At 42.3% G+C, this 17,360-nt stretch overlaps 1 protein-coding gene across 3 annotated transcripts in view; it reads right to left on the bottom strand.

The window, feature by feature from the left end:
- Positions 1-12,545, bottom strand: part of LOC117823547 (TGF-beta receptor type-2-like) — a 42,132-nt gene extending 29,587 nt beyond the window's left edge. Inside the window, exons 1-3 of one of the 3 annotated variants that reach the window (XM_034698766.1) lie at positions 12,325-12,545; positions 1,042-1,186; positions 737-930 (exon numbers count right to left, since the gene is read on the bottom strand). In XM_034698766.1, coding sequence (XP_034554657.1) covers positions 737-930; positions 1,042-1,186; positions 12,325-12,409 — 424 coding nt within the window. In that variant the 5' untranslated portion in view covers positions 12,410-12,545. Of the gene's footprint in view, positions 1-736; positions 931-1,041; positions 1,187-3,344; positions 3,449-12,324 lie in introns of those variants that run through there. The other 2 variants (XM_034698767.1, XM_034698768.1) reach the window with 2 other exon arrangements.
- Between the last annotated feature and the right edge of the window lie 4,815 nt (positions 12,546-17,360).

The raw sequence follows: 17,360 nt of genomic DNA, 5'->3' as shown, positions 1-17,360 counted from the left end.
AAGAATTGTAGGGTGGGTTTGGAGTTAAATGTCATTTTATAAAAAGCGCTTTATAAATAAAGTCTGATAAAGTCTGATAAACAGGTTCATTTTGCTGTGAGAATCGACCTCATAACATAAGACCTTACAGGGACTTTTGCTTTTGGAGCCAGCCACAAGTGGACACTGGAGAAACTGCAATTGTTTACACTTCAGCTACATTTTTCAACACGAGGTTGCCACTTCAGGTGAAACGTTAGCTATATGCAACATTTTAGCCATGAGATTATCACAACAGATGAATAGTAGCTTGCTTTGCTTTGGATGCAGCCTCAAGTGGACGCTGGAGGAACTGCAGCTCTTCGCACTTGGTTATACAGAGACAAGGACTCGAGTTTGAGACTTAGGCATGAGTCCCACTTAAGTTGCACACATATTCATGTCGGACTTTTAGCTTGGTGATGATTTAACTGCCATGTTCATATTATTTTTCTTTTCCAGAGTATAGTATTTTGTTATTTAGCAGCTTAATGCACCATTATCTTTAGCTGCTAAAGGCTAATACAGATTGAACAGGATTTACTAGTGTTTCCTGAAAGTCACCGTCTATTCTGGCTCAAAACAAAGCAGAGGAGAGCTGAGATATTGGACCAAAAAAGTAAAGATTCAGATCATAAAAACTAAAACAAAGAAGTGATCCAAGGCTGAAAGAAATATTGAAAGGTGTAACTAAAAAGTGTGATTATCATGTACTTACTAGGGGGGAATAACAGCACATCGTTACACTCTTCATCTTTCGTACAGGAGCAGATGTGAGCCATCCCAGTCGTGGTGTTCTTCTCCTTCATCACACACGTGGAGCTGTTATAGTCATCCAGCATGACGCCGTACAGAGACCTGGCCGGGTCGTGACAGAGAGTCTCAATGGTGAAGCCTGTCTCGTTCTCCCTCCTAGAACACAGATGACCAGAGTGGAGATTTCAGGATCCTAAACATTTACATTAAGACTTTCTATTATCACGTGGTAGATATGAAGGCAGCGCTCTGCTGTCGGGTACCTACCAGATCGCCACACAGACCTCATTAATGCCCCCACAGATGGATGTAATGGAGCAGTTGGTGATGCAGGTCCCCGTACCGCTGCAGGACGAGGGCTCCAAATCACAGAACTTGCAGAGCTGTCTCATGGGGAAAAGAAAGAGCATACCTGCAGAGGAAACATAAAAATATTTCCATGGTTAGCGACATATGTCTGACAAGTACACTGAAAATATGGCAGCTTTCAGAGCCAATTCAACCTCTGACTGGTTTGAATCTGTGTCCTCATGTTCTTTAACATCAGAGTGACGTGCAGCTAAATTGAAAAGCAGTTGACGTAAACATAAAGGTTGTATGTTTTTCTCTGTCAAATGCTCTTCAGTAATATTTCTCTTGAGTCCCAGTTTCAGAGAATTTGCAACTTTTCCTTTTTCAATGGATGCAAACACTCTTATTTCGTGAACATCAGCAGGTGGCACTGGTTTAGGAAAGGCTGGTTGTTTTAAAGGAAAGGAAACATGACTAGCGCTGAAGGATGGTGCAAAAGCAAGTGCTGTTGGATCACAACAAGAATGTGCTCAGTCAGAGTCTACAGCCAGACAGATGTTTTTCAGCGAGGAGTTGTGGGCTCTCTAACATCGGACTTCCGTATCCGGTTCGTCCCTGATCTGCTGCGATCCAGCTCTGTCTCTCTCAGCCATCAACAGCCACTGGTTGCTTTTTCAGAACGCAGCCTGGAGCAGGACCACCAGACAGCTGGAGTCATGTGACCAAGGTTTTCCCGCGGTAATTACTGAATCAAGGACGATCTGGTGATAACACAGAGTGTTTTATTCTGAAAATTAACCAGATGTTTTTCATTTTGTTTTGGTGCCTGACTTCCTGTCCCACTCCATCTGCTCTGCTGAGATTGATGCGTCGTGCTCCAGCATCCGGCAAAAACAGAAGTCTTGTGTATCTGATCCGGAAGGCTCTGACCTGCTGGATCAGAAACACAGCCAACACGCAACGGAGTGGATCCAGTGGAAGTTAACACATTGACTAGAATAGAAACTGATCAGATCCTGTGCTGTGAATAGGAGACAAACCGGACATGGATTTGGTGTAATTTGGCCATCAAGGTACTCCAGTCTTCTCCCAAAGTCCAAAGACTTGCTTATACGTTTTTGTAGTGACTCTTAATTGCCTGAAGGTGTAGATTTAAGTGTGACTGTAACTGTTAGTTTGTCTTTGTATATTAGCCTTTTGATTGACTTTCTGTGAAGCGTGTACCTCCTGCCGAATGACAGCAGGGATCGGCTCCCGTACAAGATAAGCTGTGCAAATAATGGATGGATGCACAGATGAATAATAAAAAACAAAACATCTGGTTTGGAGGACTCGTTGAGTGAACCAGAGACCATTACACACACAGCAGATTTGAATCATGGAAAAGCCTCAGCTACCTGCATTCACCAGGTCAGAACCATAACCACCTGTCAACACAGACAACCACAACCAGGGAAACACCTTAGCCAGACTGGACTGCATATTCCAAGATCAACCACCTCAAACATGCAGCATGGAGCTGAAGGAAACCATCGAGTCGTACAAAAATAGGCCGAAACCAAACTTAACGATCCTCACAGACAACCACAGCTGAAAAAATAGGCTGCATGTGCCAAGCTTCAGCAAGTTCTAACATCATTCCACTTTAGATACATAACCCAAAACCTCACAGAGTCTTTTTAGATGCCTTTTATGCAAAAGGGATTTCCTGAAATAAGCAATGAAGTTTCATCTTTTTTTAAACAGTTGCATGAAAGACAGGATGTAGAGTCTTTCCCTGTCTGTAGTGAATGCTTGTGAAGGGACAAATCTGTAAATTGAGAGGTCGAATCCATCTGAGAAATTATTTAAGACTGACATAGCTTTTATTATCAGAGTGAAAAGAGACAATGACTCCACATGTGACAGTTTCACTCATTTTTCTGGACTGAATGTGAAGCAGTTTAGATCTGTGATCCGCGTTTATGATCCTGAGCCCTGTAGTTAAGGTAAAAGTGTTTGAGTTTATCACCTGGCTGGTTGGAAGGTATGCATGCGATACCGTGGCACACTGCCTGGGCTGGCAGTGTAATCACTACAATCTTATCCCTGTCATTCTCCCCAGCACGACACGAGCTGCCTACACTGCTCTGATCTCCCTCCGCTCTGTGGCCTGTTCAGACCTGCAGCAGTTCACTTCAGTCAGTGAGAGGGTTCATTTAGGTCTTTAAATCTATACTTCTCAGAAAGAAAAGAAAGGCTGTATCGTGTGTCTCAGGAGTTGAACGAATCTGACTTACAGGATGGGTGTAGCTCTGTAGGTGCAGCAGGGTGGTTGCAGAAACCCCTTCTTCTGCAGGGAGGTCTGAGTATAAGCCTCCTTGTTGCCAAGCATCTGTGCCGGTTCAGCTTCACTGAGCCATACACTGAATTCCTTCCAGCTCTGTAGCATGCACGAACATCAGCTTTTCCTACACTCCTGAACAGTGCTGACGTGGTCATGGTTCCGGTCCTGATGACCCAGTGTCTGTTTGCATCTTTGGTTCAGTGCTCGAGTTTCTTTCTGAATACATGAAATGAGTTCATGGTCTCTAAAGTAACTGTTTAAGTCTGAACCCTCTGGTTTTAAAAAGTTCCATTAGATGAGGTGTTACAAAGCATGACCTTTCATTCATGTGCTGTTAGAAGAACAGGAAATATTGGTTCTCAACTTGGAAAGTTAAGGGGAACACCACCGTGGAAATGTATATCTACACTTTACACCTTTTTTCTGCTCATGTAAATGAGCAGCATGGTGTTAGATGTATATGACCTGGATTACTCATGACTGAGGGTGCTTTCACACCTGTAGCGAGTTTGCTTTGTTCTGCATCAGGTGATAAAACGGTCCATTGTTGTTTTCCTCCCTCAGGTCTTTTTGTGTTCACACTACAGTACTGTAAAACGGGCCAAAGCACACATCATTGCAAGGCTGTCCTTGCGTCATTATGTAACAGCCTCTGTTAAACCAATGCCATGCAATCTGGTGGCAGTTTGCCCTGCTGAAAGCTGGTTTCAAGACAGAAAAGTTGCCTTGGAGCAGTAAGGAGGTCATCAACATTTGTGAACATGAGCATATTTGACTCACAAAAATACAGAGGTTTAAAAACTTCTGAGTCAGCGCATGAATGAGAGAGGCTTTCACGTGTGTTGCATGAAGGCCAAGACGCTCCGACAGCAAATGTACAGGACCAGATTGCAAAAATGGAGGTTCCAAAGATTAGAAGGACAAATTCCCCTGGTTCCCCTGGACAAAAGTAGTCAAAGTTGAGTTTTGTGATGTTGCTAAGCCAAGCTCCAGCTCTTCTACTCATGTTGAATTTAAGCTGCTTGATTCAGTACATTTTCACTGCAAACAAACTGCTTCAGGGATGATGTGAAGCTTGTTTTGTGCAATAGCTGCGTTCACATATGTCCAAATGTTGGAACAACTTCTCCAGGTCCACTGCATGAAACACCTCATCTTTGCAGCGTTCATTTTGTTTCAATGTCATGACTTTGTGCTCATGAGAACACCAAAGTCTGAAGAATAACCTGTGATAACGGACACAGAGACAACCAGAGGAACATGTGAACGCATGTTGGATACAATATGGTACTCAACAATCCAACACACCTTCAGCTTTCTGCTTGAACTAAAGCTACGTTCCTCTTCTGGCTCCTGCAGACTGAACGTACTTCAGTCTGCTGTAATGTTTGAGTCATGTTGCTGTAAAGTCTACTTCGATGACCCCTTCAGTTCTTATCAGCATCTTCAAACTGTCCGAGTTTCAACAGTGCTGATAAGAAATGTGGGCCATGGTTCAGATTCACATCTTTGAACCGACTAAGAGAGGATGTCTGATGTGACAGATATCCACTTCAATGCGATGAAAAGGGGAAACTTCAACAACAGCAGCCCTCACACATTTGAAAATCTAAGACAGACAAAACAACTGCAGTCCGTGCTATCCTTAAATCTGACCTGCAGCGCTTCTGCAGAGCTGAGCCCTGAAACTCAACCACAGGAGGACTCGCATGAATTCTCATTACCCTCCCTCATGTCTTCAAACTGAGCTCTCCTTTAACTGTTTATACGGGTGGGTGCGAGTGTTTGTGTGACACCGGATCACAGTCTGCATGGGCCGGGTTATTCATTTAAAAAGGGAAACACAGTTAATATACTTTCAAGACACATTCCGTCACACTGAGTCTGGAGCTTGGGGCAGCATGGAGAGCATGAAATAGCAGAGCGCAAACACCCACTCGCAACCTCCAGACAAATAAAAGCTGCTGATTTAGTGCAGCAAAGCACCGCTGAGACCGAACGAGCGAGGGAGCGGAGTCACTTTATGAAGCCAGTGAGCTCAGCTACTCTTTTATGGCGTTGATTAATCTTTATTGTACCATTGTGCAACACTAATTACGAATTAAGAGCTCATTAACAGATGGTTTTGGTTGTCAGCCAGAAGTCTTTGCTGGCGTAGACTGAGCTCGGTTTAACTGTTTGAACCCGGGTTGTGTTTGCTCTGTTTGCACACCTTTGCCTTGCTTTATATATTACAGGTGTAGAGGGAATCAAACTGCAGTATGCACATGTCTAACTGTTCAATGTTTCACTACTTTTGGCACAACATGATGTTCTCTAACAAGAATCACAACAAGTGTCTGATCCATAAACCGACCCCTATGTCCTCTTCATCATGCTGTTCACATTCTGACATCATGAGACCAAGACGACACCAAATGATCTACCAACAACCAAGCGTAAACCTCTGGTCTATCGAGGATCCACACCAATTCAAAAAAGACGATCTTTACAGCAGAAATAAACATGTTTACAGCCTGGTACAAAAGATGAGTGTACTCTGGATAGCTCATTTCTCGATCGACACACTGTACGGGGGTTGAATTTTTCATAACGCAGCAATTTCAAAGATATTGAGATTACGAGTCTTCCAATGAGAGGCACAGCTGACTTGATTGGCAGGCGGGAACACTGTAGCTCTTGGCTAGGAGCCTCTTTCATCACAATCGCTATATGGCTCCCACCGACGATTGGCTTCAAAACAGCGCTTCAGAAACAGATGGGTGACGTCACGGATACTACGTCCATTATTTATACAGTCCACGTCAACAACAGACTGAGTCATCGTGTAGAGGGTTGTAGCCGTGCACCTCAGAACCTGAATAACAGACAACAAATTGACTTGTGAACAGCATGAGACTTCGTCATCAAGCTGTAATTGATCTCAAGAACACACGACAAGTTATTGAGAATTTATTTGTGGGCTATTCTTTAAACAAATTGTTTGAGATGAAGAAATTGTTGCATTGCATGCTCCTACTTACTTTCATGAAATAACAGCACCGCAGCATGAACATTTTTAATTTTCCCAAAATTTCACCAGAAAGCTGAATATCCCTAACTTTCTTTTTAAGATGACAGCGATAACTCCCCTCACACAAGAGGGAAGGTATTGATCCAGCATTCATTAAAGGAATGTTGGCTTAAATTGTGAAAAAGTTAAATGACAAAATTTCGAAAGTGTCGGACGCTTTTCAAATGTATGGAAAGCCCTGTGGAGGAAAGTAAAAGAGAGCGCCTGTGGGGTGAATATATTAACTAACTGAGAGACTTATTGGGTCACTGTAACTATGTTTAGGAGGGTTGTTTCAGGAAAATACATTTTGTGGATTCCCCGCCTCAGCTTTTTTTCACAAACTGACCCTGGGTGTTTTTCGTACCCTGCTGATTTGTTGTATTAAAATCTTTACAAAGTTAAGATTAGATAAAGCTTGAAAGAAAGACTTCTTCTGGGGGGGATGGTGCAAAAGTAGTGCACAGATATAACCGTGCAAAGGCAGCCGGTTATGGTGTGGTCCACTGTCCGCTCAGCATCGATGCGCTGCTACTCTTGCAGCAGACATTGCTAAGAGGTTTATAATATACACCGTCAAAGTGCACATTTTTAACTCCTTTAAATTTTCTCTCATGAAACATACACGATAAAAAACAAAACAAATAACCAGCATAAAGATCTCAAAGTCAGATCCTTTTTCTTAACATTTCAGAACAGTTTCAATGACCTCATTTGCCAAATGAATAGCTTGCTTCACCATGGATATAGCCCCCCTAGTTCTGCTTTTGACCTTTACCCTGCACACCTGAGATACAGATCAATTATTGTTTTCTCCAAGGGTCAAACAAAAGACAAACACTCTACAATTAATGGATACCTCTGCAGGAAGTCTGTGGTGATATATGGGTCACGGTTCAAGCTGCTTAAGTATTCTGACTTTCACTTTTTTACGACATCTTTCCTGCTGCCAAATCACGAGTAGGAATTACAGAATGAAAACATGAGTGACCTCTGTGAGTCACAGGAAAGCAGAGGGGGGAGGTAATGGCTCCTGAAGGGGCTGTAATTGAAATGTGAGATTTCTTTGTGCTCCTGTTACTGCAGGAGGGAAATCGCTCTACTGTGACCGGCTTCTGTCTGGAAGGAGGACCAATAAATAACGGTGATAGACACTGATGTTGATTTTGTTAACACAAACACCCCATCCTTTTTACAAAATCCCAAAACTCTCAAAGTGGTGAGGAAACTTTTCATCTGTCAGTAGAAGCCATTGCAGTTAAAGCTAGCTAACTAGCTGGTTACTGAGTCTTCTTCTACTGCTGCTTCTGCTTCATCTGCTTCCCTCCGTTTTATGGCAGGTGGCAACCAGCAAAACGAACCACTACCGCTCCCTTCTATTAACCAAACAGTTGCACGGTATCACTGCATGCTTATATTGTGCATGATATCAGTTTTAGGTTTGATACCTTTTTTAAAAGGTTTCAAACCCCAGAAACAACCACGTCATGACACCTTGTTCTGAGCAGCTGAACGAGCTTCACAGCACCGAAAGTTGACGTAAGCGGAAATGTTTATATGTCCTCTCCTCTTTGTATTTCCTATCCTCTCCTCTCTCATTCCCTCGTCCCTCCCTCTGAGGATGTGAGCTCACAGTAGACGGGAGGACAGACAGCAGGAAACCTCACTGCAGTTTATCACCCATGTAGAGGACACACGGCTTCAAACTGCTACAGTATGAATGGAAAAAGTGAAAAGTCTGCACACCAGGCAGACAGTGTCGCTCAGAGCTCATGCAAAACCGTTTTTGAAACAGCTTCTTTGTTTAAAAAATGAGGGATCCTAAAGATGTCTAAATCATGTTTTTATTGGGGAAAAGAGGATGATAGGTTACTTTTTAAATGTGATACATGCAGAGACTGAATGTAGTCTCAGTGACGTCACCCACTGGTTATAAGGCCCACAGATGGCGGTCACCATATTGAAAGCGCTAACTCAAAACAACCTTCAGTTGATCTAGACATCAACAAAGAGGTGAATTTTGGGCCACAGCTTTCACACACACCTAATCTAAAGTAATCATGAAAAGTTTTCCATTAATGTGATCAATACAGATGAAAAAATGTGGTGCAATAATACTATAAGTATTGAGACCAAAACAGTTTTTTGTTCCAGGCTGTGAACTTGTTTCATTCTGCTGTAATATGTACATTTTAATATGACCTTTAGAGCCAGCCTCTAGTGAACACATGAGGTACTGCAGTTTTTTTGCGTTAACTTCATATTTTACACCAGAGGTTGCTTCTCGGATGTAAATTATATTATGTCCAGATACGCTACCAGTCAGGAGTTTGAAAATACCTTCTCATTCAAGGGTTTGTATTTATTTTAATTATTTGAAACACTGTAGATTAATACCAAAGACATCAAAACTATGAAAGAACATATATGGAATTATTTAACTAACAAAAAAGTGTTAAACAAACCAGAATATGTCTTATATTTTAGATTCTGTAAAGTAGACCCCTTTTTCCTTCATGACAGCTTTGCACACTCTTGGTATTCTCTCAGTCTGCTTCATGAAGTGGTCTCCTGGAATGATTTCTAATTAACATGAGCCTTGTCAAGAGTTCATTTGTAGAATGACTTGCCTTCTTAATGTGTTTGAGACCATCAGTTGTGTTGTTCAGAGGTACAGTTAGTGCCCTTTTTGACTACTGTTGTAATCCAGATTATGGCAAAACCAGATTTTTTTTATGTCTTCAGTATTAATCTACAATGTTGAAAATAATTAATATAAATAAAAACCATTGAATGAGAAGGTGTTTCCAACCTTTTGACTGGTTGTGTAGCTTAAAAGAAGTCATCTTGACCCTGTTGTTCTTGAAAAATTGTATCCTTTTTAATGCAAATCGCTAACAGTAAAAGATCTGATTATTGATTGCACCATCACTTGGCTTTACACTTTGTTTCCATTGACATTAAATTGCCATTAAAGGATGCCATCTTCCAAAAAACAATAACATGGATCTGAGCTGTTACACTAAACCTGAACAGTCTTAATTTGGTTAGCAGACAGTCTTTCCAATTCAACTTAAGTCTCTAATATTCTGAAGCATGTCTGCCATATTTAAATATCCAGATCTGGTTTAGTGATGATTACAGAGTTGTGCATGCAAACCACAGCATTATAAAGTTGAAGGTGTGCAGGTCGTTTGATCTAAGAGGTGGAACAAAAAAATGGCAAGGCATCATTGTCATAACTTGTGCAATACAGTTATCACATTGCTGGCGCCAATAATATCAATATTTCAACTTAAAATAAAGCATCTCTCTGAACAGATCTCCCTTCCAGTGTGACTCACAGCTTCATTACTTTATGACCCATCGTGGAGGCACTAATATTTGGATAAGGAATCACTGTATTGTGATTTTATCGTTGTCCTGGGCAGTGTGTCGGGTAAAGTTTCATTACCCATTGCTTTATTTTTACTCTGCAGAAAAACTCAGGGCGGAAAAGGTTTGTTTCTAAGCGTTCACATGAAGGGGGTGATACAGCTCCAAGAGGGTAGATCACTGCAGAAAGTTATGGTTTCTCTAAATCTAACCCTCAACCCCTTAAATGAGAATGAAAAATATTGAAATATGTCAGAGGAAGTAAAAGTCCCTCTTCATTTGGCTCGAGTCCTGTCACTGAAACGAGGAGAGACAACTGGCAAGAGGCTGCGCAGGGCTACATAACTGCCCCAGCAGGCGGCTCAGCTCTCTCCCCCTGCCCCTGAAAGTTATCCTCCCACCTATACGACTCCCTCTTAATCCCCCTCTCTCTGACTTGGCTGTAATCCTCTCATTCCTCCCGTCTTTATCTTCCTGTGTTCCTTCTCTCTCTCTCTGCCACCTCCGCCTGCTTCTTCCTTTTGACCCGAGGAGTCAGTGGAGCAAGTCCAGAGAGGGGAGCACCGGGGAAGTCGACTAATATGGTCAAAATCAAAGAGAGACGCTTCAGAGGGGTTAAAGTGGACGACCCCCTCGCTCTGCTCTTCTTCTGCACACGGAGGCCCAGTAACGTCAGTGTAAACACAGGAGGTATCAGGATTGCAGGACTGTACAGGCCCACACACACCTACTGAGAGGAGCGCTATGGGGGCATAAATGTTTCTTGAACTCACAAGAATTCCCAAAAAACAATCCCTCTATGTGCAAAAGAAAGAAACCACCCATCTCTCCTGTTTCCTGTCTGGATAATTTCTGTTTGGCACCTTCAGATGGGCTTGTATCAGGCACTATCTCAGCTCAGCACAAGGACTGATTGGGAATATGAAGATTCCCTGGAAAGGAAGGAAGAAGGAACCTTCCTGTGACGGCTCTCTGAGCGGATGGTTATCCACATCAATTGAAAGCAAACAAAGAAGGGAGAGATAAAAACAACAGAGTCCGGGCCGGGTGTTTGGATAACCACAGTGTCAAGCTGCTCCGGTACTGAGAGTGGTGGGCAGCTTCCTCCAGGCCGTGGTGCTCTGGAGAAGTCAGAATAACAGGGAGTGTGTATGTGTGTGTGTTTATGTGCAATGTGTGGAAGCGTTCTTGTATGTGTGTTGTTTAACATATCTGTGACACACAATACAGCAGAACCACACAGTCCTAGTGGTATGTGGTTGAAAATAGGTCTCATTGTAGGAGGAGGACAAGAAGAAAGATCAGAGAGAGAAGAGGAGGTGGAGGAGGAGGACAACCAGCTTTGTGACAAGGTGTTTTAAGGGAGTTATTCTGCGCTCACCCTGCCCACCTGTCAACAAGTGTGGGGAAGTTCCTGTGGTTAACCCGTACAGGAGGTGTTACAGTATGACAGATGGAAAGTTGCCAAGTCTGTTAAATGCAACTGTTAACACATGGGATTACAGAGGAGGAGGAGGAGGGAGGAGGGAAAGTGCCACCAAACGTGTTTAGAGTGAGACTTAAACACATCAGCTCCAAAAACACTTCACGCTCAGACGCTCGATGCAAACCCACATGTGAAGCCTAACACTGTTCAGACCCACTGATCTGTTTACACAGAGTCCCATAAAGCACCATTAGTCTGACGGTTGTATAATGATGATGTGTGAAGCATTGAGAACATTAAAATCTGAATAAAAAGTGCAGCTTTGAATAGTTCACTGAGCTGGAACAAACATGAGACAGAGGGTGAGGGTCGTGAAAGGAGATGTCATGAATGTCCAACACAAATAAAGGCTGATATTGAATCTGCAAAGGTCAGGACTTCATGATGAGTTCAAAACGGATTTATGTGAAAGCCTGACCTGGATGACATCATTAAGGTCATTTTAGCACATACAAAGCCTCATAAACATCCAAAACATCCCAGACTGATAAGAGCTGCAGAAAACGAGTCTCCTGTTAAAGCTACCTCAGTGAAATTAAGTTTGGTGTAACACAAGACCTTTATGTTGAGCCTTTGGTGCACTGAGTTGGTTAACCAAGTAGCTTAAAATAGTGTAAAATTAAGGATTTCTCGAATCTGATCAGATCTTGCAGACAACATTGTCAAACAGTGAGGCTCCTCTTGCAACAACAGTTTATCTCAGAGTGGAAAATCTCTCTTTAAAGTTCCATATCAGTAACAAAAACAAGCGTGCTGTCTCACACCGGACGTCACGGAGAGTAAATGTAGGACAGTCCAGCACTACGGGCATATCTGAGCCGTGAGTCTGCCGCTGAGTCACCTGTTGCGCCTGGCTGTCCTCTCCGGAGAGCCATGCGTAACGAGCTGGAGGGGAAGTTTCCCAGATTCATTACAGACCCACTAAACAAGTTTGGTTTGATTACTCTGAAAGTGACATTAGCGAGGAGGGCAGCAAAGGGCAAACGCTGACATGACAGTCAAAGAACATGCGTTTCTTACCGGCGGTCCCGGACTCCTGCAGCACCGCGAGGAAAAAGATCGATAAAGCTCCTCGTAAAGATAAAGAACAGCGCTGTCCCGCCATGTTTCCGTGTCCTCCGTCCAGACACTCTCTCTCATGAACGCTGAAGTAAAGAGAGTTTGGGAGAGGACAGAGTTTGGTGTGTTCCCTCGTCTGTGCGCTCCACTCCGCTCAGCAGCTGGAGAGTCACTGCTGAACCATCCGCACACCCACACTGTATACACACACTCGCACACACACATATACACAGGAAACCGGAGGAGGGAGGACTCTCTCTCTCTCTCTCTCTCTCTCTCTCTCTCTCTCTCTCTCTCTCTCTCTGTGTATGTGTGTGTGTGTGTGTGTGTGTGTGTGTGTGTGTGTGTGTGTGTGTGTGTGTGTGTGTGTGTGTTAGTGTTTGCGTAATTGCCTATCCAAATCCTGGAAGTGGGAACAGTAAACAGCTTTGTATACATTTACATAAACGCAGGTTCGTGAAACATTGCCAACCAGCTTTCTGGAATATCACAGAGCTGCTACAGACTTTTAGAAAGTCTAGGTTTACTGTAACAGCTGAAGGAAACGTTTCACAGACATGAACACATTCATAATTCCTCGTCAACCGTGGTTCTACCCATACACCTGCAAGAGCTCCATTATCCTTGATAGCCTCTGAAGACTATACAGTTGTCAGTGCATGCCATTCAGTTGTGTTGTGTCTGTAGCAGGCACCTGTGCATCCATGGGCATGTTGACCTCTACATAAGGAGGCAGCAGTGAGCAAAAATGACAATCAAATACCTGACTGGCAAGATCAAAAAGTGGTCACGCCATGTGCCTGGTAGTCCTGCTGCATGCGGTTGCTAGACCAAGATCTGTGTGCTGGTCCCCTCAGTGGTACTCCACCATTGCGCTTCTCTACTGACAACATGAGTGCTATAAAGTCGTGTAAAAGGATTACTTACATTTATTTTGTCTGTCTCTCATGTGTATTAAAAGGTTGGTGTCTGATAACTGTGATGATATAAACGTATCAATCGACAGCAGATAGAACTTAATCCAACGTTACTTTATTACATGCAGCCTAACATGTATGCTAACCATGAAGCTAATCTAGGTTGATTGCTGCAGGTTAGCCGTTTAAGTATTTCCTTAAAGGTTTTCATGATGAGGGATAGTGTGTTGGAGATAATGTTCATAATTAAGGCCCCAGAAGACCATACTTTTAAAAAAATTATATTTTGGGCCTTTACAAATATGAAGCCCATGCGGAAATGCTAAAAACTGCAGTTCATCAAGCGTCCACTTGAGGTTGGCTGCAGAAACACAGGAAACCACATACACACCCATTCAAAAAAGACAATCTTTACAGCAGAAATAAACATGTTTACAGCCTGTTCCAAAAACTGTTTAGGTCTGAATAGCTCATTTCTCTACGGGGGTAGCTGCTGGGTAACACTGGCAAGACTACTGGAATAAGTTGCTGAACTTCCTGCATATAACGTACCAATTGCCATTTTCAATCGATATGCTGCTGTTTTAAAGGGTACAATATTAAGGAATTAAGCTGTGAAGCTGCTATAGTTGCACATAGCTTCTCTGTTACAGCTAAATTGGCTTTTGCAGCAGAAACCAAGCTGCGTTCCTCTTATAATGGTATTCTATATAGTAGCCTGTATGTGTTCTGTTTGTGTAGGCACAGTGGAGAGTGCAAAGTTAATTTCAACCCAAGTTTGGTCCAATGAAAAAGGGAAAAGGCTCAGGTCTGTGGCATGAGTTTTAAACATAGACTGTAAATAAAAATGGACAGCGTTGCTCCGCCTCTTCCCGTTGTACAGTTCTGAAGCCAAAAAAAACCCTCTCCTGGGCGCCACCATTGTGCAGCCAGAGCCTGTGAAGCCACTGTAATAAGCTCCGCCCTACAGCGTGACGTCACAAGACGCTGTGTGTCCTTTGAAGTTTCCCTCTACGGTGGCTGTGAATCAAAGGAAACCCGGAAGTAAAATCCCGTTTTTTAAACTCTAATAACCAACGAAAAAGAAACTTTTCAGGAAAAAGAGGCCTTGAACACAAAACAGTCAAATAATAACTACATATAACCACAGCATACGGATACTAGAAACATTCGTACGACGTGTATTTATTTTTTAAAGTTTGACTGCTCCCCCATTCAAATGAATGGGGGAGACGGATTTTTGACCTATACTGCAGCCAGCCACCAGGGGGCAGTCACACTGCTGAAAGCCTCACCACCAGCCACCGGAACCTCTCCCTTGGTTTTAAAGAAATGGAAACTAAAACTCTAACAGATTGAAGTCACCAAATAAAGCCCCAAAGTTCCACAAAGCAGAGGTAAGGTTCGGTTATCAGGCCCCTCTCCTGGAGCCCTGAGCCACTTTGCTTCCAGATTGTGCAGAAACATCGGACACGCCCTATACATGCACTTGCATCATGCACCATAGATCATACTCATAGGGCCCCACATTTCCCAAAACACAACATCATTATACAAAACATATCTGCATTTCACAATACATGGAAACCTTGAGATTACATAAAGTGTTTGTGATTGGATTGGACCCAAGTCCCTGGTGACAGTTATGAAGGAACACATCTCGCTAAACTTTCAGTGTGAGTCTGATAAAGTGTAGTCACTCAGTGTTTGTTCATTGCTTCTCCTTTAAGAGTATAGATGCATACGTGTGTTTGTGTGTGTGTGTGTGTGTGTGTGTGTGTGTGTGTGTGTGTGTGTGTGTGTGTGTGTGTGTGTGTGTGTGTGTGTGTGTGTGTGTGTGTGATCCGACAAGCTTGCCGATTGATGAGTGACAGTCCTGGCAGTGATCTCAGCTGTACTCTGATGGCAGCAGAAACTGGGCCCGGTGACAGAGCCATGATAAAGCTGAGCCTGTCTGTCTGCTTATGTGAGGCAGCAGGTCTGGACATGCAGCTCTGTACTGTACCAGCCCTGGACCTGAGCTACACTCTATAGAGTCTCACAGCCCCCGCAAACCCAGTTAACCCCTCCCCTCAATGGTCCTCTAGAGTCCTGCTCTTTCAGCCACAGGTCAGGGCCCAGCGGCTTGGTCCTCTGTTTGGTTTTTGGTCCCAAACGACAGCCATAGTGGAATATATCTTTAAGCCTGGGACCACAGATAACCCGAGTTTGGCTTAATGTCTCAAATATAGTTCCTTTTCAGTACGTAAAGTCTGGAGGGTTGATTTTGGGGTTTTACAAACCAAGTGTTTTTTTGGGGAATAAGATAAGACAGTAAAACTCTGATCCCACTGGCAGTCGATGGATGCCTTGATTATTTGTGTTATTGAAGTTACTGAAACATGATGGAAAATAGATATCTGTGTATGATCACCTGCAGACGCACTGCACCCACTGTGCCTCCTTCAGGAAATATGTCTGGATTCACTTCGCAGCTTCGTCTGGATGCTTACAGCTGACTATTGCCAAGTTTTATGAGCTGTTGGTAAGGTGAGTCTTGGCTCAGAACCAGGGTTTTCTCTGATGCTGTCTATGTGTTTCCCGTCAGAGGTGTTTTTGCTGTCAAGCAAGTCACAAGATCAGCCAGCAACGGCATGATGAACCCATAAACAAGTGGCCAAATAACACCACTTTGCTAAACTGAAGGAAGTTAACATTCATTCTTTATCAGGAATCTTTGCAAGATGAGACAACTGAAATACTCTGAGTTCAGATCTACAATTTCTGGTGCAACATCAGGACCTTAGGAGAAGCTGTCACGCAAATTTGGCACCTGAAACTCGTGTATTTGATGATGTGTTGCATAATTCATTCATTTGTGTTGCCAGTTTTTTAATTACATCTTGCATTGACTTTGTATTTAATAATGCTACACACATTTGAACAATTATTGTCATCACTTCTTGACTTTCCTGCCTTGTGTATGGCTCCCTAAAATCAGCAACAACAAGGATGTTAAAATAGATAGTCTGGGTCAAGGAGTTATTGTTATTTTTATTATTATTATCATTATTGTTGTTGTTGTTGTTGTTATTATTATGATTATTCTGCTGATTATTATTATTTTATTTGTATTATTATTTATTTGTATTATTATCTTTATTTTATTTATTATTATTATTATTATTATTATTATTATTATTATTATTATTATTATTATCATCATTTATTTATCCTCTACTTAGTTATCCATTTTCTTGAATTTATCTGATCCTTTTTACTTTAACTGATTTTTAATTGTGCTGTCTACCCTTATTAATCTTATTAGCTTTATTGTATTGATTTTATTTAATTTTGAAATATTTTTTATGATTATGACCTTTATCATTTTACAGTTAACAATCATTTTAATGAAGTTGCGTTTGTTGACATGCAACCTGGACCTCAGCTGCAGAAAAAACTCTAAAGAAACGAAAAAGGAAGAATGTGCATGAGAACTACTCGGGCCTTTCAGCTTTGACTACAAAAAACAAAACAAAAAAGACGCTTCAACAGAGCTGAATGGTCACTTCACACCAAACAAACAAGACAACTTCTAAGTATTTAGGGTTTCATTAAAACATTGTAAAGTTGTCGGTCACAGTGAAATCACTTGGAAAGTTTTGCACAGTCAAATTAGGGGATGCCATTTCTAACAACAACAATGGATCTGCTAATAAACTGGTAAATGACATAATTCTCTAATTGCTCCATAAATCTCACTGACCACTGACTGTTGATTTGACCGATGATTTGTAATGAGTGCTGATGGAGGGGAGTAGTCTGAGTTTCAACACTCAGTCAGGACTCTGCTGTCAGTCATTAAGTCTGAAACCAGGGATCAGTTTATTTCCATGATTCTTCCACATGTGGATCACACTGGGTTATAACTGATTCACTGAGATCCTGGGTGTTACCGGATGAGTTCAAGAACCAAATTAAGACGTTTTATTTCTGAATTGGTTCCAGAGAGAGAGAGGGATGTGTCAGTGTTTGAAGGTGTGGTTGACTTTCTCTTTATTAATCTCCACTGCTTTAGAGTCTTACATGTCTGTGTACACT

Source organism: Notolabrus celidotus, chromosome 12 (genome assembly GCF_009762535.1).
Source record: "Notolabrus celidotus isolate fNotCel1 chromosome 12, fNotCel1.pri, whole genome shotgun sequence".
Taxonomy (NCBI): Eukaryota; Metazoa; Chordata; class Actinopteri; order Labriformes; family Labridae; genus Notolabrus; species Notolabrus celidotus.
The sequence above is the reverse complement of the archived record's forward strand: the minus strand, read 5'-3'. Positions and strand labels throughout refer to the sequence as shown.